This window comes from Panthera tigris, chromosome B2 (assembly GCF_018350195.1).
Source record: "Panthera tigris isolate Pti1 chromosome B2, P.tigris_Pti1_mat1.1, whole genome shotgun sequence".
NCBI classification, from domain to species: Eukaryota; Metazoa; Chordata; class Mammalia; order Carnivora; family Felidae; genus Panthera; species Panthera tigris.
Genome location: NC_056664.1, coordinates 149,241,373 through 149,262,252, shown reverse-complemented (window position 1 = coordinate 149,262,252; position 20,880 = coordinate 149,241,373). Strand labels below are relative to the sequence as shown.

Here is a 20,880-nt window from a genome sequence, read left to right as displayed (position 1 = left end):
TTGCTTGTGAGGATGGCCGGGCCCCGGTCCCACGTCGCCCTCCACACACAGCTGCAGGGCTCTGATGTATTATCCAGACCGCCTGCTTGGAGCCACATTGTCCTGGGCCCATGTTGAGCGCCGTGGTGACCCCGTGCTTAGGGGACACACGTCCGTCCGGGTGCAGGTGCGAGAGCCTTCAGAGAAGTCTGAGGACAATGCAACTGATAAACAGCATCCCCCACGTCAGGGGCTCTTCCCTTCTGATGCGACTGGAAGGCTGTTTGGCCCAGAGAAGGAAGGTGCGGACGTCCTGCAGCTTAACATCTCCTACGGAAGGAATCGCGAGATCGTAGCTGACCTGAGATAGAGTCGTTTGTTCCGTTAAACCTTCCTTTTCTGTAATGTGGAGACTGTTCCCATACGTTTGGGAAACGTTCTGCTAAAATGTCAACACTAAATTGAATTACGGTATTTTATTACATGGAACGCAGGTAGAGTTACGCACGATAGTCAAAGATGGGTCCGTTTCACTGAGCGATGAGAGCGCAAAGAATTAATTTATATAAATCTGTTCTGCAGGCACTGACGCCGTGCATGGGCCGGAAAAAGAAACCTCTAAGGGCAGACTAATCGTGTTTGCAGATGGCATTCTTGTTGTTGTAATAATGATCTTTTTTTTTTTTTTCCTTCTTTCACCCAGGTCACACTGTTTATAACAAAAGGTGAACAATACTCCCAACCGGACGATGGTATAAAAATACACCCCCGCACTCTCACCCTGGGCAGGTGCCAGCGTGCACTTCTCTTCCCAGACGCTCCGGCCGTTCCACAGGGGCTGCGTCCACGGGATGGCAGCGACACTCGCCCTGTTTAGCCTGACCTGGACAAAGCACTTCTCTACCCTTTGACGTTAAAATAAACAGGAGGACGACTCTGACTCTGGCATACAGAGCGGCCGACAGCGGTTCTCACGGCCCGTCTCACGGCCACACGGTGTTCTTCCCTCCTGTCTCTGCTCAGGAGCCCAGTCCGGGCGCCCTTGGGTGCGGAAGTCCTCGCTCTACCCAGCAGGTAGTGGGGTGGAGGGCGGGACCCCCAGCCGAAGACCCTCACAGCAGGTTATGAACGCAGTGACGCTTCTGCAACCTCGCGAAGGCCAGGTCAGCAGGCTGTAACGGAAAACCTGCATCTCCTAACTGAGAAGCTTTGCTTCGTGAAAAGACGGCTTCTTGAGCAGATCTATTTTCGGGGCACCTGGGTGGCTCGGTTGGCCGAGTGCATGACTCTTGATTTTGGCTCAGGTCACGGTCCCCAGGGTCATGATGATGAGATCTGAAGTGGGTTTCACGAGCGAGTGGCTAAGAAAGAAGGCGTGAGACGTTTTTGGTGCAAAAAGGCGATTTTATTATAGCACGGGGACGGGACCCGTGGGCAGGCAGACTGGCACTGGGGTCATGAGGAGTGACTGATGACATCCTTCCTAGTTTGTGGTGCGAGGGGGAAGGGGACATAGGGGTTGAAGGTGGCTTCCAGAACTGTGAGGGGCTGGCTGCTGTGCAGATAAGGTTACTGTTCGCCTTTAACGAGACGTGAGCACCAAGGCAGCGTGAGTTCCTTGAGGACGGTCACGCTCTGCGTGCTTCACGTGCCAGCGGGCTGCGAGCCGTAAGGAGATTGCATTTCAGCCACATTTCTCTTGCCTTTGGTTCCGTCATCAGTGGGATCGGGCCCGGCCTCGGGCTCCGCACTGAGGGTAGAGCCTGCTTAAGATTCTCTCCCCTCCCTGTGCCCCTCCCCCCAATAAATGAACAGGAACAAAAGGAGAAAAGTGGACCTGTTTGGACCGGCATAACATCCACAGTTTCACCAGAACACAAGCGAGCGCGGCCGCGGGGCGGGGGCTCCTACCTGAATCACCGGGCGGAGCCGGAGCAGGGCCGCGTGGGGGCTTCTCGGCAGCCGGGCCCGCGGGCCGCACGGGGAGCACAGCCCTGCAGACGCACTTCCACTCTGTCCAGCCGCTCCTTGGTACTGGTGTGTGGAAAACACAAAAAGGGATTCGGCGTCTCAGCACGCTGGAGTGGATGCGTTTTCTCCGAGGGGAGGACGCTCACGGCTTGCCGGCCGCGCCCCACGCGCTAGCAGGGGCACCGCCCTTGCCGCAGAGGGAACCCACCCCGAGCGGCCGCGCAGGTGGACCGCGTGGGGACCGGGCACAGGGCGGCCGAGCTGAGGGCGTGAGCGTGCGGCAGGCGCAGGCCCAGGCGGTCCGGCGACGCAGCGACGGAGAGAACGGCGAGGGGGACGGGTCAGGGACAGGGTCACCGTCTGGGCGGGTTCTTCAGATTTTCCCGACAGATACTTGTGTAGAAGGAGCTGGGAGCTCCTTGGAGCAGGAGAGAGTGAGGGGACCATCACGGGGGATGGAGAGGATGAGTCAGGACCCACTCGGGGACACAGCCGGGGACACAGTCGGGGACAGCCTGGCTCGGCTGGGAGATGATGTAGGGGGTAGGGGGGGACAAGACAGGGCGTGCCCCGTGGTTGTGGCCGGGGCAGGGTGGCTGGGGAGGAGCGGCACTGGGGCCTGAGCCGGAGGTGACACGATCAGGAGTTTGCTGCGTCTCCCACGGCACCTGCTGGAGTGCTTCTGCGTCCCACCGAGTCCCTGCAGCCAGGAGACACTGTGGGCGGCCTGCCCCCCAGGGCCTCAGCCAGGCCTCCCAGACACAGAAAATGGACGGCCAGGCCGGCGAGAATGCGCAGAACTGCATCACCTACATAACGGGTACATTTGTCCCGTGTGCAAACCCGAAGATGCACAGCTCGGAAGCCGCGGGACGCAGGGATAAGGGTCCCTTCGTTCCAGGAGCTCGCTGCTCTGTTTGGGGGGAGCACAGGGGAGGAAGCAGGACACGCGGGTCACTGACGCGGGTCACCGACGCATGTCCCCGCAGCGAGGAGGAGGCCCAGGGGGCCTCTGGGGTGGATGCAGGGCTCGGGGGCATCTGTCCTAGACTGGGGACGGCGCAGAGAGCGGGCGGGACACTGTCCACCAGAGGAGGAACTAGCGGGAGCACCAGCTGCTTCGAGGAGGCCTGTGCCACGACTGGCCAGGCATGCGATGGTGCCCCCGAGGACCTGCACCGCCGAGCATCATCGAACATCCAGGGTCAGGGGTCCCAGGGGTCAGGAGGGTGGGGCCCCACCCTGCGCGGAGGGTGTGCTGAGCCAGGCGCCCCTGCGGGCAGAGCAGGGGAAGCTGCTGTGTGCAGGGGGCAGGGGGCAGGGGGCAGGGGGCAGGGGGCGGGTGCACCTGCCGGGCACCAGGAGATCCTCTGCGAGCGCTGGGACAGCGGGCACGTGGGGACAGCTTTTCCGCTGACTGGGGGTTCAGATTGCAGGGCAGCACGGAGACCTCGGCAGAGACCGCACTGGGTGGTAACTCACATTCCTGTTTGCACACCAGCCTCCGGCAGCGCAGTGCCCACGGGAAGGCCCACGGCGCGATGCACGGAGCGTGGCGCCCAAAGGTGGCGGACTCGACAGGCCCCCGGAGCCAGAGACCCGGGTGCGCGCAAGAGGGGGGCTGGAATCCCGGAGCAAGGTCTGCAAATGTGGGTGGCGAGTGAGGAGAGGTCCTAAGATTGCTGCCGGCAGGACAGCCAGGAGCCCAGGCCCGGGGGCAGGGCGGGGACGGAGAGCCAGCCGGCTGCGGGCCAGAGGCGCCTGGGCCTGCGGGTTCAGATGGGACCTGGCCGGGGCCACCGAGAGGAGCAGGGGGCCCAGCGGAGATGCAGCCACCCCCGGGACGGGTCGCTCCCGGGGGGCGTCCGCTCCAGGCTGAGCTTCAGGGAGGGCTCCCCGGGAGGGAATCGGCCGTCCCCGAGCTACAGCTGCTGGATCACCGTGCACCGGCCTCAGTGCACAGCCTGGTGACTCGGTGTGTGCATACACGCAGGGACAAAACACGCCTCGTGTGGGTCCGTCACCACACAGACTCAGGCTCGCAGAATGTCTACGGTTTCTAAGGGAGAACCAGACCCAGGAGAGAAACAGGAGTCCGTTGTCACGGCCACAGTTAGCAGGACCCCAACACGAGAAGCTGCCGGGGACGGCCCTGAAACCAGCTCTGCCCGAACTTCCGCGGGGACGGGTCCGGGCACCGAACTATCCCCGAAGGAGAAACAGATTCCAGTGTTGCTCAGCTTTCCGTGAGAACGTCGGCTGCTAGCCCGGCGGAGGCCGCCGGTGGCCTGCTGCCATTCAGTGCCCCCTCCTGTACGATTACACCCCCATTCACCAACGTCCCACCGAAAGCAACATTTCCCTGGGTCTCTGGCAGGTAGGATGTCCATGTGACCCAGCACAAGTCACTGGGTAGGATTTCTGAGCAACGACTTAAAGACAGACGGACGGACAGACGTGGCGGACGTGTTGGGTGTGTTCCCTCGTCTGCCTGACTCCTCCTTCCCAGCGTCTGGCCTTGGCTGGGACAGCTGGAGCCCCAGCAGCCACCGTGGAAGCAGGAGACACCGGCTGCTCTCGGCAGCACACAGCCCCCTTTGTCCAGGACACGGACGGTGGGTGCTGGCAGAGGAGGAAAGCGGGACCACAGGCATACTTGTGGATGCCACCAGCACCTGGCCCCGGACAGCCCTTCCCCCCGTCCTCTCTTCCTGCCGTATCCAGCAAAACGCAATCCCTGAGCGAAACGCACAATGAACAGCGGTGTTGGGTCCTCCTGGTTCTGGCTAATTGATCTTCCAACGACTCTCTTCGCTTGAACTTCTGTAAGATCTTTCTCTGTTGCCAAACACAACTCTACTGGCGTGTGACTGTTCTAACGATGCTTCTACAGCACATCATACAGGCAACCTTGCCGTCAGCTGGGCAGAGGCTGGCAGTCTCTGGGCCCCGGCGCGGAGCCCGCCCTGCAGATCCCCGGTTCTGAACGCCGTGCCCGTCAAACTTTGCCTCGGTGTCCTTCCCTCACAGAGATGAGCTCCAGAGAAACACGACGTGCACGTTCAAGGCACTGCTCTCAGCAAATAGTTATTGAGGCACTGATTCCGCCTCTGGTGACAGAAAGGAAGCAGAATAAACCAGATGGTGGTTTTAATTTGGCCCGTTTGCTCAGTGGGGCCTCAGGGAGCCGCGGATCGGGTTCCACCCACTACCTGAGAAGCAAGGAAACGTTCTGTCAAAAATATCCATGCGGAAGTGGAGGGGAACGAGAGTTCTGTCAACTTTCAAGGTCATTCCATCCCGTCCTTTCGTGAATGCCGGAGATGCGGTCTGTGTGTACCTCTGGGGAGGGACCTCTGCGCGTCGTCGTGGGTCCGTGCCGTCACGGCGCCACTCTGGGCCTGCACTGTGTGTTGTCGAAGCCGGCGTCTTCCCTCGACTCCAAACTGCGAGCATGAGTGTGTTCTTTCCGCCCAAGCTTTAGGCTGGGACGCTCGTGACCCTGCACCAAGCACGTCCGTCTCCTTCCCCAGGAGCAGCGCGGACGCCCTAGCGACGTGTGCGACGGGGAGCGGCCACAGAGGTGGCGGCTGGGAAGGGCCACTGCTTAGGCTGGAGAGTCCGTTACTTGTGGACGGGAAACATTCAGAAGTGTGAACAAGTGAGGCAGAGAATCTGCAAAGCAGGGAAGCTCAGGGAGCCCGTCCGTCAGCGTCAGCGGGATTATGAAGACGTCGGAGAACAGGTGCCCGCGGCGGATGCTGCATTAAATGCGACGGGTGCCGGGCGCACGTGGGCAGAGACTGCAGACAGCTGGGAGAGCAGGGGCTCTGGGGGCTACCTGCTTCCATCCCTTGAAACCGAAGCAAAGTAAAGGCCCGAGACGCAGAAGGCTCAGACCCTCCGGAAGAAAAGTGAGGCACAGCCAATACCGAAGCCTGTGTTCTAAAGTCCCTCCCTGGCACTGACGGTGAGCACCACGGTGATCCAGAGGAGCACGACGTAGAGTCACTGAGCACTTGGTACTGGGAGGCGGGCTGACCGGCTTCCGGGGCTGGTCTGGTTTTGGAGAAACAGGGGGAAGCCGCGAGCCTCCAGGGAGATTGGGGGGCAACGTGGGAGAAGCCCAAGCACCCCGCACGAGGGATGGGATCCGACTCACGTGGGGCGAGGGAGACGCCGAAAACAGGAGCCGTGAGCAGCCACTGTCTGCACAGGGACTTGGCAATCCAACAGAAGACGGTTCCCGGCAGGGTCCCGTGTGCACCTGACTCACCACGCGGACCCACGCTGCCCGCTGTCATCCCAGTCACCCCGTCACCTGCAGGTGAGCCAGCGGGACGTGGGGGCCGCAGAAATGAAGACTTTCTGTTTCATCATCATCAAAAATGACGAAGAGGGACTTAAGCACACAAATGCCAAAAAAAGTCGTCAGGTTTATATAACTGACATTCTGTGCCCAACAATCGTAAATGTAAAAAAAAAAAAAAGTTAATTTCACCCAAACGGGGCTTGGAGAACCCTTTAGTGCTTTGCGGCGACCCTCGCCAAAAAAGGCTGGTGAACCTCCGCGACCCCACCTGCTCCGTGCTCCGGCTTCGCGGCCTCCACTCGGGGCTGGAAGTTTCTCTAGAGCTCCGGCCGCTGCGGCTACAGGGGGCTCCTGCAGCAGAAGAGGGCACGGGCGTTGCCCGCGGATACTGGCCTCACCCGCCTTGTGCGGGCACGTCCCTGGACCCGGGGGGCCATGGTGGGACGCGGGGGAGACGTGGCTCCTCGGGGCGCAGGCTCAGACAGGCTGCTCGCTGCCGTGACCGTTCGCGCGCACAGGCGTGGCTGGTGCGTGAACAAATAAATCAGTCCTTCATCAAGAGGCAGCAGGATCAGCCGTAAATGAAGGCACAATTTAGTGCGACTCATTTTTGTCCAGGGAAACGTGACAGGGTTGTTCAAGGAGTGTCAAGAGCCCGGAGACCTGATTCTGCCTGAGCCTCCGGGGAGAATTCTGAAGGGGTCGGAATTCACAGATGAGGACCTCGCAAGTGCGTTAGTTTTCTAAACTTGCCTCTGTGACAGATCGCCGCCAACAGGGAGACTGAAGACAACAGAAACGCGTCCTCTCTGGGTCCCGGAGGCCAGAATCCCGGGGAGCACGGCCACATTCCGGCAGAGGCTCTGGGGCGTGGTCCTCCCACCTCTCCTGCGGCCACCCAGGGGGGCCTGGCTGTGTCACCCCAGTCCTCACGGTCAGCGTCTGCAAATGTCCCCGCTCCTCCTCACGGGTCTTCTCCTCCTACAAGGACGGGGATGGCACACGGGGCCCACCAGGGTCTCCCAAAGGCTGCAGCGGTGCACTGGGCGAGAACAGTGTGGACAGAGACCCCAAACGCTCGCCATTGTTCTCCTTCCCTTCTAGGAGCAAACCAGCAGGAAAAGCGGTGAGGTACGCAGTCTGGGCTGAGTCACGCGGGCGTCTATCCCAGGATGGCAGGGCCTGTCCAGGAGGTGGCAGGATGGGCGATGGGGTCAAGCGGCACCGCGGGCTTCGGGGCGCACGGCGTCACGGTGCTGGGCAACCGCTCTTTACTAAACACAACTGTGCGGGTGAAGTTACCGCCTGCAAGTCGCACCTCAGCGAAGCTGTTTGGAAAATCACACGCACCATGAACTTGCTCCTCACTACATGCTCGAGAGCGTGGGGAGAGACGGGAGTGGAACCTCGTGTGGTCATGGGGGAGACAGTCCCACCGGCTCAGCCAACGGGAGGGAAGGCCCGGACGGCGGCCCTGAGCCCCTGGCGCTGCGGACGCGGGCGTGTGTTACCTGTGCCAGCCTCAGGTGGAGAACTGCATTTTCTGTTTCCAGATCAACTATCCACTCTTCTTTGGCCTAAAACCGAGGACCAAAACAGGACATTATCAGTTTAAATGACACTCATCAGTACACACTTCCATCCTGAGAACCCTCTGGGGAAGGAAGCCAGCGCCTGCCTCAGTGAAGCACTGTGGGGGGAGGTCGGCTGGAGTGGGGGCCCCGCACCCCATGTCTGCGACCCCCATTCCAAGTGTGGTCCCCAGAAGCCAGGGGCTTGCTGGGGGCACCGAATCCTGCATCAGGGCACATGCATCATACCTCAAACTGCTGAAAAGCCCCCCCTAAATCCATCAGAATCTACATTTAACAAGAGCTCAGGTGACCTATATGCACATTCAGATCTGGAAGGCACCTCTGTAAGGCTTCTGCTCACCAAAATCGGCTTCTCTTTCAATTTTTTTTTTTCCCAGTAGGCTCCATGCCCAACGTGGGGCTTGAACTTGACTTCACGACCCTGAGATCAAGAGTCACACGTTCTACCCGCTGAGCCAGCCAGGCACCCCTCTTTCCTTTTACTAATTCATTTATTTAAAAGATATCTGCTAGAAGTCTGTCACATGCCAGGCACATGTCGGGGTGCCATGGATACAGCAGTGAACCCATCGGGCGTGGGGCTCCCATCCTAGTGTGTAAGGGCCAGTGTGTGGCTGGGGGGGGGGCAGCAGCCCCGTCACAGCTAAAACAGCGACGGGGGTTCAGAGAGGGGGAGGAGGGCCAGCGAGGAAACCCAGGGCCAAGGGGAAAGTCTGAGCAAAGGCCCTCGGGTGGGAATGAGTTTGGTAAGTTAAGGGGCAGAGGGACGGGGAGGGGAGGATGAGGGGGGCAGGGAGGGTGTGGTCTGGGAGGAGGGATGGCAGGGAAGAGGCTGGGTTTTGCCTGCAGGGTTTCAGGCAGACAAGTTTAAATACTAGCTTTTTACACTGAATGCTGGGAAAGCCAGCAGCTGGAGGCCTTGGTGGTCAGGAAAGCAAGGGGTCCGGGAAGGCAGCTCACGTGCCGCGGTCCCTTCTGTGGGGGGTCTCTCCCCATGCCCCGTGACTCACAGCCCACAGAGAACTGTGACCAGTTTAGGTCAATCTCTTTGTGACGGGTTATGAAACCGGAAACCTGGGTGTCGTCTAGACCTTCTGTTACCACGCTCAGTTGATTTTACCTCTTGAAGAAAACCTATGGAGTGTTTCCACGAAAGTCCACTCGATTCTAAGATGCCACCCCGACTAGCTTTATGGAGATGTAATTCCCTTAAACGCGAGCAACCCGCCTGACATGCACAAGTCCTCGGCGTTGAGTGCACTCACATTGTGCCACGTCGCCAAAATTACGTCACAGTATATCCGCTACCCCAAAAGAAACCCCATCCCCCCCACGTACCCTGATCCAGCTCTAGGAAAGCATGAATCTACTTTCTGTCTCTACAGATTTGCCAACTCTGGACATTTTGTATCAACGGAATCATATGATATGCAGTCCCTCGTGACCGGCTTCTTTCCCTGGTCATCACGCTCTCAAGGCTGAACCATGTTGCGGCATCAGAATTTCATTTTTTTTATTGCCTGACAATATTAGATCGTGAAGCTAGACCACATTTATTTACCCATTCATCACTTGAAGGACATTTGGGTTGTTTCCACTTTCTGGCTGTTAGAAATAGTAGTGCTGCTGTGACATTCCTAAATGAGTGTTTTGTGCGGACACGCGGTTCCCCTTCACGGTTCCCCTTCACTTGAGCACATGCCTAGGACCGGAACCGGTTAGCATATTGAGGAACTTCCAGACTGCCTTCCCTGCACGGTCCCACCAGCCGTGTATGAGAATTCCATTTTCCACACCCTCGAGATACTTCCATCTGTCTCTTTGATTACAGCCACCGGGGCGTATCATTGCCACTTGATCTGCATTGGCCTGATCGCCAATGATGTTGACTATCGTTTTCAGGGTTCAAGTCTTGCAATTCTTGGGTTAAATTTCTTCCAAAGCATTTTATCATCTTTGACTATCTTGTAAGTGGAACGGTTTTCTTAATGTCACTTTTGGCTTTTCATTGCTATGAAATAGAAACACAACAGACTTTTGCATATGGATCTCATATCCTCCAATCTTGCTGAAATCACTCACTAGTGCCAGGAGCGTTGTTTTTTTGGTGGATTCCTTAGGATTTTCTATATACGAGATCATCTGCAGACAGAAACAGTCTTATTTCCTCCTTTCTGGTACAGACCCCTTTTCCTTTCGTTCTCTTGCCTGAATACCCTGACTAGCACCTCCGGGAGACGGTGAACAGATGTGAAAGGACACGTTTGTCTTGCTCCTCTCATGTTATGTGTGTCAGCAGGGGGGTTTCGGGGACATCCTTTATCAGGTTGAGGAGCCGGCTGAGTGTTTTTATCACGAAGTGAAGTAATATTTTGTCAAAAGCGTGTTTTTGGACCTATCGAAATGATCGTGGGGTCTGTCCTTCATTCTGTTGATTCGGTCTGTGACGTTAACCGACCTTGGAACGCTAGGCCATTCCTGGGATGATTCCCACTTGGTCAGGGTGTATGTCCTTTTCATATACCACCGGATTCAGTTTGCCGGTATTTTTTGAAGAGGTTTACATCTGCATCCTTAAGAGACATTGCTCTGCAGTTTTCTTGTGACGTCTGCATGGGTTTTGACATCAGGTAAGTGTTGGCGCATGGAAATGTTCCCTCCTTTCTATTTTTCCAAAGAGTTCATGGAGGACTGGTGTTCATTTCTCTTCACACGTTTGGTACAACTCACCAGGGAAACCATCTGGGCCCGGGGTTTACTTTGTGAGATTTCGGATTCCTAACTTAACCTCAGCATGCATTACAGTTGTGCTCACATCCTCTAGTTCCTGAATCGGTTTCGGTGATCTGTGACTCTGGGAATTTGACCAACTCACCCTGGTGAAATCATCAGCAGTGCTGTCCACAGCATGTTCCTGACTTCCTTTTTATTTTTGTGAAGTTGGTAGCAATGCCTTGTCCTTAATTCTTGGTTTCGTTAATTTGAGTCTTCTTTTCAGTCAAACTAAGGGTTTGTTAATTTTGTTCATCTTTGCAAACAGCCAGCTTCTGGTTCTGTTGACTTTCCCTATAGTTTGCCATGCTCTATTTCAGTTGTTTCTGCTCTGGTCTTTATTGTGGCTTTCTTCTGCTGGTGCTCGGTGTTGCTTCCTCTGCTTTATCCCGTGTCCTGAGGTGGGTGTTTAGGTAATTGATTGGCGAGCTAGCTTCTTTTTTAGTGTAGGTGTTTGTGTCCACGACTGTTCCTCAAAGTGCTGCCTTGGCTGCATCCCACAAACTTTGCTGGGTGGTACCCTCATCTTCATTCCTCTCAAAATGTTCCCTGACCTCATTTGTGATTTCTTCTTTGATCTACTATAATTTAAAAGTATCTTATTCAATTTTCCCATATTTGTGAATTTCCTAAATTTTTTTTTTGTTATTAATTTCTAACTTCCCTCTATCGTAACCGGAAAACATACCGTCTATGATCTTTATCCTTTTATGTGTATGCAGGCTTCCTCTGTGGCCCAGTACATTGTCTAACCCAGAGGGCCTGTGCCACGTGCACTTGAGGTCATGTGTCCTCCTGCTGTGTGGGCAGGGTGTTCTGTGGACGTCCGCCTGATTGAGTCGGTTCAGTAGTGTTGTTCAAGTTGTCTGTCTCCTGGCCGGTCCCCTGTCCGGTTTGTTCATTACTGAAAGGGGAGGGTTGACGTCTGCAGCCATTATTTTTCAATTGCTACTTTGTGTCCTCAATTCTGTCCATTTTAGGGCCATGTTGTTAGGTGCACATATACTTTGCCTATCTTTCTGATGGAGTTACACTTCTGTCATTATCAAATGTTCCTCTTTATTTGTAGTGACATTTATGCCATCTTAAAGTCTATTTTGTCTAATATTAGCACAGTCACTCAGTCTTCTTGTAGCTAATGGTGGCATAATGTATCTTTTTCCATCCTTTTGCTTACAAGCTATTTGTATCTTTGAATGTAAAGCATGTCCCTGTAGACAGACAGCATGTAGTTTGAACTCGCTTCTTATCCAGCCGGACAGTGCCTGCCTTTTGATTGATGTCTTGTCCACTCACATTGAAGGCTGCTGATGTAGGTTTGCACCCAACATTTCACTTGTTCATTTTCTATGTGCCTCACGTTTTGATTGTTCCTCTTTTGCTGGCTTCTTTTGCCGTAACTGGATATTTTCTAGCATAAAATGTTAATTTCTTCAATGACATTTTCCATTAGTTTTTGAACCGTTTTCTTCGTGGTTTCTCAAAAGCTCACCCTACACTTTGAAACTGGAAGAGTCCGCCCCACAGGGACGGTCAGGGCCTGGCCAGGTGGGAGCGTGTACCTCACAGGGACGGTCAGGGCCTGGCCAGGTGGGAGAGTGTACCTCACAGGGACGGTCAGGGCCTGGCCAGGTGGGAGAGTGTACCTCACAGGGACGGTCAGGGCCTGGCCAGGTGGGAGAGTGTACCTCACAGGGACGGTCAGGGCCTGGCCAGGTGGGAGAGTGTACCTCACAGGGACAGTCAGGGCCTGGCCAGGTGGGAGAGTGTACCTCACAGGGACAGTCAGGGCCTGGCCAGGTGGGAGAGTGTACCTCACAGGGACGGTCAGGGCCTGGCCAGGTGGGAGAGTGTACCTCACAGGGACGGTCAGGGCCTGGCCAGGTGGGAGCGTGTACCTCACAGGGACGGTCAGGGCCTGGCCAGGTGGGAGAGTGTACCTCACAGGGACGGTCAGGGCCTGGCCAGGTGGGAGAGTGTACCTCACAGGGACAGTCAGGGCCTGGCCAGGTGGGAGAGTGTACCTCACAGGGACAGTCAGGGCCTGGCCAGGTGGGAGAGTGTACCTCACAGGGACGGTCAGGGCCTGGCCAGGTGGGAGAGTGTACCTCACAGGGACGGTCAGGGCCTGGCCAGGTGGGAGCGTGTACCTCACAGGGACGGTCAGGGCCTGGCCAGGTGGGAGAGTGTACCTCACAGGGACGGTCAGGGCCTGGCCAGGTGGGAGCGTGTACCTCACAGGGACAGTCAGGGCCTGGCCAGGTGGGAGAGTGTACCTCACAGGGACGGTCAGGGCCTGGCCAGGTGGGAGAGTGTACCTCACAGGGACGGTCAGGGCCTGGCCAGGTGGGAGAGTGTACCTCACAGGGACGGTCAGGGCCTGGCCAGGTGGGAGAGTGTACCTCACAGGGACAGTCAGGGCCTGGCCAGGTGGGAGAGTCCGCCCCACAGGGACGGTCAGGGCCTGGCCAGGTGGGAGAGTGTACCTCACAGGGACAGTCAGGGCCTGGCCAGGTGGGAGAGTGTACCTCACAGGGACAGTCAGGGCCTGGCCAGGTGGGAGCGTGTACCTCACAGGGACAGTCAGGGCCTGGCCAGGTGGGAGAGTGTACCTCACAGGGACAGTCAGGGCCTGGCCAGGTGGGAGCGTGTACCTCACAGGGACAGTCAGGGCCTGGCCAGGTGGGAGCGTGTACCTCACAGGGACGGTCAGGGCCTGGCCAGGTGGGAGCGTGTACCTCACAGGGACAGTCAGGGCCTGGCCAGGTGGGAGCGTGTACCTCACAGGGACGGTCAGGGCCTGGCCAGGTGGGAGAGTGTACCTCACAGGGACAGTCAGGGCCTGGCCAGGTGGGAGAGTGTACCTCACAGGGACAGTCAGGGCCTGGCCAGGTGGGAGAGTCCGCCCCACAGGGACGGTCAGGGCCTGGCCAGGTGGGAGAGTGTACCTCACAGGGACAGTCAGGGCCTGGCCAGGTGGGAGAGTCCGCCCCACAGGGACGGTCAGGGCCTGGCCAGGTGGGAGCGTGTACCTCACAGGGACGGTCAGGGCCTGGCCAGGTGGGAGAGTGTACCTCACAGGGACGGTCAGGGCCTGGCCAGGTGGGAGCGTGTACCTCACAGGGACGGTCAGGGCCTGGCCAGGTGGGAGAGTGTACCTCACAGGGACAGTCAGGGCCTGGCCAGGTGGGAGAGTGTACCTCACAGGGACGGTCAGGGCCTGGCCAGGTGGGAGAGTCCGCCCCACAGGGACAGTCAGGGCCTGGCCAGGTGGGAGCGTGTACCTCACAGGGACGGTCAGGGCCTGGCCAGGTGGGAGAGTGTACCTCACAGGGACGGTCAGGGCCTGGCCAGGTGGGAGAGTGTACCCCACAGGGACGGTCAGGGCCTGGCCAGGTGGGAGAGTGTACCTCACAGGGACGGTCAGGGCCTGGCCAGGTGGGAGAGTGTACCTCACAGGGACAGTCAGGGCCTGGCCAGGTGGGAGAGTGTACCTCACAGGGACGGTCAGGGCCTGGCCAGGTGGGAGAGTGTACCCCACAGGGACGGTCAGGGCCTGGCCAGGTGGGAGAGTGTACCTCACAGGGACGGTCAGGGCCTGGCCAGGTGGGAGAGTGTACCTCACAGGGACGGTCAGGGCCTGGCCAGGTGGGAGAGTGTACCTCACAGGGACGGTCAGGGCCTGGCCAGGTGGGAGAGTGTACCTCACAGGGACGGTCAGGGCCTGGCCAGGTGGGAGAGTGTACCTCACAGGGACAGTCAGGGCCTGGCCAGGTGGGAGCGTGTACCTCACAGGGACAGTCAGGGCCTGGCCAGGTGGGAGAGTGTACCTCACAGGGACGGTCAGGGCCTGGCCAGGTGGGAGAGTGTACCTCACAGGGACAGTCAGGGCCTGGCCAGGTGGGAGAGTGTACCTCACAGGGACGGTCAGGGCCTGGCCAGGTGGGAGAGTGTACCTCACAGGGACAGTCAGGGCCTGGCCAGGTGGGAGAGTCCGCCCCACAGGGACAGTCAGGGCCTGGCCAGGTGGGAGAGTGTACCTCACAGGGACGGTCAGGGCCTGGCCAGGTGGGAGAGTCCGCCCCACAGGGACAGTCAGGGCCTGGCCAGGTGGGAGCGTGTACCTCACAGGGACAGTCAGGGCCTGGCCAGGTGGGAGAGTGTACCTCACAGGGACGGTCAGGGCCTGGCCAGGTGGGAGAGTGTACCTCACAGGGACGGTCAGGGCCTGGCCAGGTGGGAGAGTGTACCCCACAGGGACGGTCAGGGCCTGGCCAGGTGGGAGAGTGTACCTCACAGGGACGGTCAGGGCCTGGCCAGGTGGGAGAGTGTACCTCACAGGGACGGTCAGGGCCTGGCCAGGTGGGAGCGTGTACCTCACAGGGACGGTCAGGGCCTGGCCAGGTGGGAGAGTGTACCTCACAGGGACGGTCAGGGCCTGGCCAGGTGGGAGAGTGTACCTCACAGGGACAGTCAGGGCCTGGCCAGGTGGGAGCGTGTACCTCACAGGGACAGTCAGGGCCTGGCCAGGTGGGAGAGTGTACCTCACAGGGACGGTCAGGGCCTGGCCAGGTGGGAGAGTGTACCTCACAGGGACAGTCAGGGCCTGGCCAGGTGGGAGAGTGTACCTCACAGGGACGGTCAGGGCCTGGCCAGGTGGGAGAGTGTACCTCACAGGGACAGTCAGGGCCTGGCCAGGTGGGAGAGTCCGCCCCACAGGGACAGTCAGGGCCTGGCCAGGTGGGAGAGTGTACCTCACAGGGACGGTCAGGGCCTGGCCAGGTGGGAGAGTCCGCCCCACAGGGACAGTCAGGGCCTGGCCAGGTGGGAGCGTGTACCTCACAGGGACAGTCAGGGCCTGGCCAGGTGGGAGCGTGTACCTCACAGGGACGGTCAGGGCCTGGCCAGGTGGGAGAGTGTACCTCACAGGGACGGTCAGGGCCTGGCCAGGTGGGAGCGTGTACCTCACAGGGACGGTCAGGGCCTGGCCAGGTGGGAGAGTGTACCCCACAGGGACGGTCAGGGCCTGGCCAGGTGGGAGCGTGTACCTCACAGGGACGGTCAGGGCCTGGCCAGGTGGGAGAGTGTACCTCACAGGGACGGTCAGGGCCTGGCCAGGTGGGAGAGTGTACCTCACAGGGACGGTCAGGGCCTGGCCAGGTGGGAGAGTGTACCCCACAGGGACGGTCAGGGCCTGGCCAGGTGGGAGCGTGTACCTCACAGGGACGGTCAGGGCCTGGCCAGGTGGGAGAGTGTACCTCACAGGGACGGTCAGGGCCTGGCCAGGTGGGAGCGTGTACCTCACAGGGACGGTCAGGGCCTGGCCAGGTGGGAGAGTGTACCTCACAGGGACGGTCAGGGCCTGGCCAGGTGGGAGAGTGTACCTCACAGGGACGGTCAGGGCCTGGCCAGGTGGGAGCGTGTACCTCACAGGGACAGTCAGGGCCTGGCCAGGTGGGAGAGTGTACCTCACAGGGACGGTCAGGGCCTGGCCAGGTGGGAGCGTGTACCTCACAGGGACAGTCAGGGCCTGGCCAGGTGGGAGAGTGTACCTCACAGGGACGGTCAGGGCCTGGCCAGGTGGGAGAGTGTACCTCACAGGGACAGTCAGGGCCTGGCCAGGTGGGAGAGTCCGCCCCACAGGGACAGTCAGGGCCTGGCCAGGTGGGAGAGTGTACCTCACAGGGACGGTCAGGGCCTGGCCAGGTGGGAGAGTCCGCCCCACAGGGACAGTCAGGGCCTGGCCAGGTGGGAGCGTGTACCTCACAGGGACAGTCAGGGCCTGGCCAGGTGGGAGAGTGTACCTCACAGGGACGGTCAGGGCCTGGCCAGGTGGGAGAGTGTACCCCACAGGGACGGTCAGGGCCTGGCCAGGTGGGAGAGTGTACCTCACAGGGACGGTCAGGGCCTGGCCAGGTGGGAGAGTGTACCTCACAGGGACAGTCAGGGCCTGGCCAGGTGGGAGAGTGTACCTCACAGGGACGGTCAGGGCCTGGCCAGGTGGGAGAGTGTACCCCACAGGGACGGTCAGGGCCTGGCCAGGTGGGAGAGTGTACCTCACAGGGACGGTCAGGGCCTGGCCAGGTGGGAGAGTGTACCTCACAGGGACGGTCAGGGCCTGGCCAGGTGGGAGAGTGTACCTCACAGGGACGGTCAGGGCCTGGCCAGGTGGGAGAGTGTACCTCACAGGGACGGTCAGGGCCTGGCCAGGTGGGAGAGTGTACCTCACAGGGACAGTCAGGGCCTGGCCAGGTGGGAGCGTGTACCTCACAGGGACAGTCAGGGCCTGGCCAGGTGGGAGAGTGTACCTCACAGGGACGGTCAGGGCCTGGCCAGGTGGGAGAGTGTACCTCACAGGGACAGTCAGGGCCTGGCCAGGTGGGAGAGTGTACCTCACAGGGACGGTCAGGGCCTGGCCAGGTGGGAGAGTGTACCTCACAGGGACAGTCAGGGCCTGGCCAGGTGGGAGAGTCCGCCCCACAGGGACAGTCAGGGCCTGGCCAGGTGGGAGAGTGTACCTCACAGGGACGGTCAGGGCCTGGCCAGGTGGGAGAGTCCGCCCCACAGGGACAGTCAGGGCCTGGCCAGGTGGGAGCGTGTACCTCACAGGGACAGTCAGGGCCTGGCCAGGTGGGAGAGTGTACCTCACAGGGACGGTCAGGGCCTGGCCAGGTGGGAGAGTGTACCTCACAGGGACGGTCAGGGCCTGGCCAGGTGGGAGAGTGTACCCCACAGGGACGGTCAGGGCCTGGCCAGGTGGGAGAGTGTACCTCACAGGGACGGTCAGGGCCTGGCCAGGTGGGAGAGTGTACCTCACAGGGACGGTCAGGGCCTGGCCAGGTGGGAGAGTGTACCTCACAGGGACGGTCAGGGCCTGGCCAGGTGGGAGAGTGTACCTCACAGGGACGGTCAGGGCCTGGCCAGGTGGGAGAGTGTACCTCACAGGGACAGTCAGGGCCTGGCCAGGTGGGAGCGTGTACCTCACAGGGACAGTCAGGGCCTGGCCAGGTGGGAGAGTGTACCTCACAGGGACGGTCAGGGCCTGGCCAGGTGGGAGAGTGTACCTCACAGGGACAGTCAGGGCCTGGCCAGGTGGGAGAGTGTACCTCACAGGGACGGTCAGGGCCTGGCCAGGTGGGAGAGTGTACCTCACAGGGACAGTCAGGGCCTGGCCAGGTGGGAGAGTCCGCCCCACAGGGACAGTCAGGGCCTGGCCAGGTGGGAGAGTGTACCTCACAGGGACGGTCAGGGCCTGGCCAGGTGGGAGAGTCCGCCCCACAGGGACAGTCAGGGCCTGGCCAGGTGGGAGCGTGTACCTCACAGGGACAGTCAGGGCCTGGCCAGGTGGGAGAGTGTACCTCACAGGGACGGTCAGGGCCTGGCCAGGTGGGAGAGTGTACCTCACAGGGACGGTCAGGGCCTGGCCAGGTGGGAGAGTGTACCTCACAGGGACGGTCAGGGCCTGGCCAGGTGGGAGAGTGTACCTCACAGGGACAGTCAGGGCCTGGCCAGGTGGGAGAGTCCGCCCCACAGGGACAGTCAGGGCCTGGCCAGGTGGGAGAGTGTACCTCACAGGGACGGTCAGGGCCTGGCCAGGTGGGAGAGTCCGCCCCACAGGGACAGTCAGGGCCTGGCCAGGTGGGAGAGTGTACCTCACAGGGACAGTCAGGGCCTGGCCAGGTGGGAGAGTGTACCTCACAGGGACGGTCAGGGCCTGGCCAGGTGGGAGCGTGTACCTCACAGGGACAGTCAGGGCCTGGCCAGGTGGGAGCGTGTACCTCACAGGGACGGTCAGGGCCTGGCCAGGTGGGAGAGTGTACCTCACAGGGACGGTCAGGGCCTGGCCAGGTGGGAGAGTGTACCTCACAGGGACAGTCAGGGCCTGGCCAGGTGGGAGAGTGTACCTCACAGGGACGGTCAGGGCCTGGCCAGGTGGGAGAGTGTACCTCACAGGGACGGTCAGGGCCTGGCCAGGTGGGAGCGTGTACCTCACAGGGACGGTCAGGGCCTGGCCAGGTGGGAGAGTGTACCTCACAGGGACGGTCAGGGCCTGGCCAGGTGGGAGAGTGTACCTCACAGGGACGGTCAGGGCCTGGCCAGGTGGGAGAGTCCGCCCCACAGGGACAGTCAGGGCCTGGCCAGGTGGGAGCGTGTACCTCACAGGGACAGTCAGGGCCTGGCCAGGTGGGAGAGTGTACCTCACAGGGACAGTCAGGGCCTGGCCAGGTGGGAGCGTGTACCTCACAGGGACGGTCAGGGCCTGGCCAGGTGGGAGCGTGTACCTCACAGGGACGGTCAGGGCCTGGCCAGGTGGGAGAGTGTACCTCACAGGGACGGTCAGGGCCTGGCCAGGTGGGAGAGTGTACCTCACAGGGACGGTCAGGGCCTGGCCAGGTGGGAGAGTGTACCTCACAGGGACAGTCAGGGCCTGGCCAGGTGGGAGAGTGTACCTCACAGGGACAGTCAGGGCCTGGCCAGGTGGGAGAGTGTACCTCACAGGGACGGTCAGGGCCTGGCCAGGTGGGAGAGTGTACCTCACAGGGACGGTCAGGGCCTGGCCAGGTGGGAGCGTGTACCTCACAGGGACGGTCAGGGCCTGGCCAGGTGGGAGAGTGTACCTCACAGGGACGGTCAGGGCCTGGCCAGGTGGGAGAGTGTACCTCACAGGGACGGTCAGGGCCTGGCCAGGTGGGAGAGTCCGCCCCACAGGGACAGTCAGGGCCTGGCCAGGTGGGAGCGTGTACCTCACAGGGACAGTCAGGGCCTGGCCAGGTGGGAGAGTGTACCTCACAGGGACAGTCAGGGCCTGGCCAGGTGGGAGCGTGTACCTCACAGGGACGGTCAGGGCCTGGCCAGGTGGGAGCGTGTACCTCACAGGGACGGTCAGGGCCTGGCCAGGTGGGAGAGTGTACCTCACAGGGACGGTCAGGGCCTGGCCAGGTGGGAGAGTGTACCTCACAGGGACGGTCAGGGCCTGGCCAGGTGGGAGAGTCCGCCCCACAGGGACAGTCAGGGCCTGGCCAGGTGGGAGCGTGTACCTCACAGGGACAGTCAGGGCCTGGCCAGGTGGGAGAGTGTACCTCACAGGGACAGTCAGGGCCTGGCCAGGTGGGAGCGTGTACCTCACAGGGACGGTCAGGGCCTGGCCAGGTGGGAGAGTGTACCTCACAGGGACGGTCAGGGCCTGGCCAGGTGGGAGAGTGTACCTCACAGGGACAGTCAGGGCCTGGCCAGGTGGGAGCGTGTACCTCACAGGGACGGTCAGGGCCTGGCCAGGTGGGAGAGTGTACCTCACAGGGACAGTCAGGGCCTGGCCAGGTGGGAGCGTGTACCTCACAGGGACGGTCAGGGCCTGGCCAGGTGGGAGAGTGTACCTCACAGGGACGGTCAGGGCCTGGCCAGGTGGGAGAGTGTACCTCACAGGGACAGTCAGGGCCTGGCCAGGTGGGAGCGTGTACCTCACAGGGACAGTCAGGGCCTGGCCAGGTGGGAGAGTGTACCTCACAGGGACGGTCAGGGCCTGGCCAGGTGGGAGAGTGTACCTCACAGGGACAGTCAGGGCCTGGCCAGGTGGGAGAGTGTACCTCACAGGGACGGTCAGGGCCTGGCCAGGTGGGAGAGTGTACCTCACAGGGACAGTCAGGGCCTGGCCAGGTGGGAGAGTCCGCCCCACAGGGACAGTCAGGGCCTGGCCAGGTGGGAGAGTGTACCTCACAGGGACGGTCAGGGCCTGGCCAGGTGGGAGAGTCCGCCCCACAGGGACAGTCAGGGCCTGGCCAGGTGGGAGCGTGTACCTCACAGGGACAGTCAGGGCCTGGCCAGGTGGGAGAGTGTACCTCACAGGGACGGTCAGGGCCTGGCCAGGTGGGAGAGTGTACCTCACAGGGACGGTCAGGGCCTGGCCAGGTGGGAGAGTGTACCCCACAGGGACGGTCAGGGCCTGGCCAGGTGGGAGAGTGTACCTCACAGGGACGGTCAGGGCCTGGCCAGGTGGGAGAGTGTACCTCACAGGGACGGTCAGGGCCTGGCCAGGTGGGAGAGTGTACCTCACAGGGACGGTCAGGGCCTGGCCAGGTGGGAGAGTGTACCTCACAGGGACGGTCAGGGCCTGGCCAGGTGGGAGAGTGTACCTCACAGGGACAGTCAGGGCCTGGCCAGGTGGGAGCGTGTACCTCACAGGGACAGTCAGGGCCTGGCCAGGTGGGAGAGTGTACCTCACAGGGACGGTCAGGGCCTGGCCAGGTGGGAGAG

The 20,880-nt window shown here is 60.6% G+C and overlaps 1 protein-coding gene across 1 annotated transcript in view; it reads right to left on the bottom strand.

Annotated features, from left to right (window-relative positions):
* KIF25 (kinesin family member 25) overlaps positions 1-20,880 on the bottom strand; it is a 64,777-nt gene that overhangs the window by 29,315 nt on the left and 14,582 nt on the right. The window contains exons 2-3 of the mRNA XM_042987544.1: positions 7,774-7,839; positions 1,891-2,013 (exon numbers count right to left, since the gene is read on the bottom strand). Coding sequence (XP_042843478.1) covers positions 1,891-2,013; positions 7,774-7,839 — 189 coding nt within the window. The remainder of the gene's footprint in view (positions 1-1,890; positions 2,014-7,773; positions 7,840-20,880) is intronic.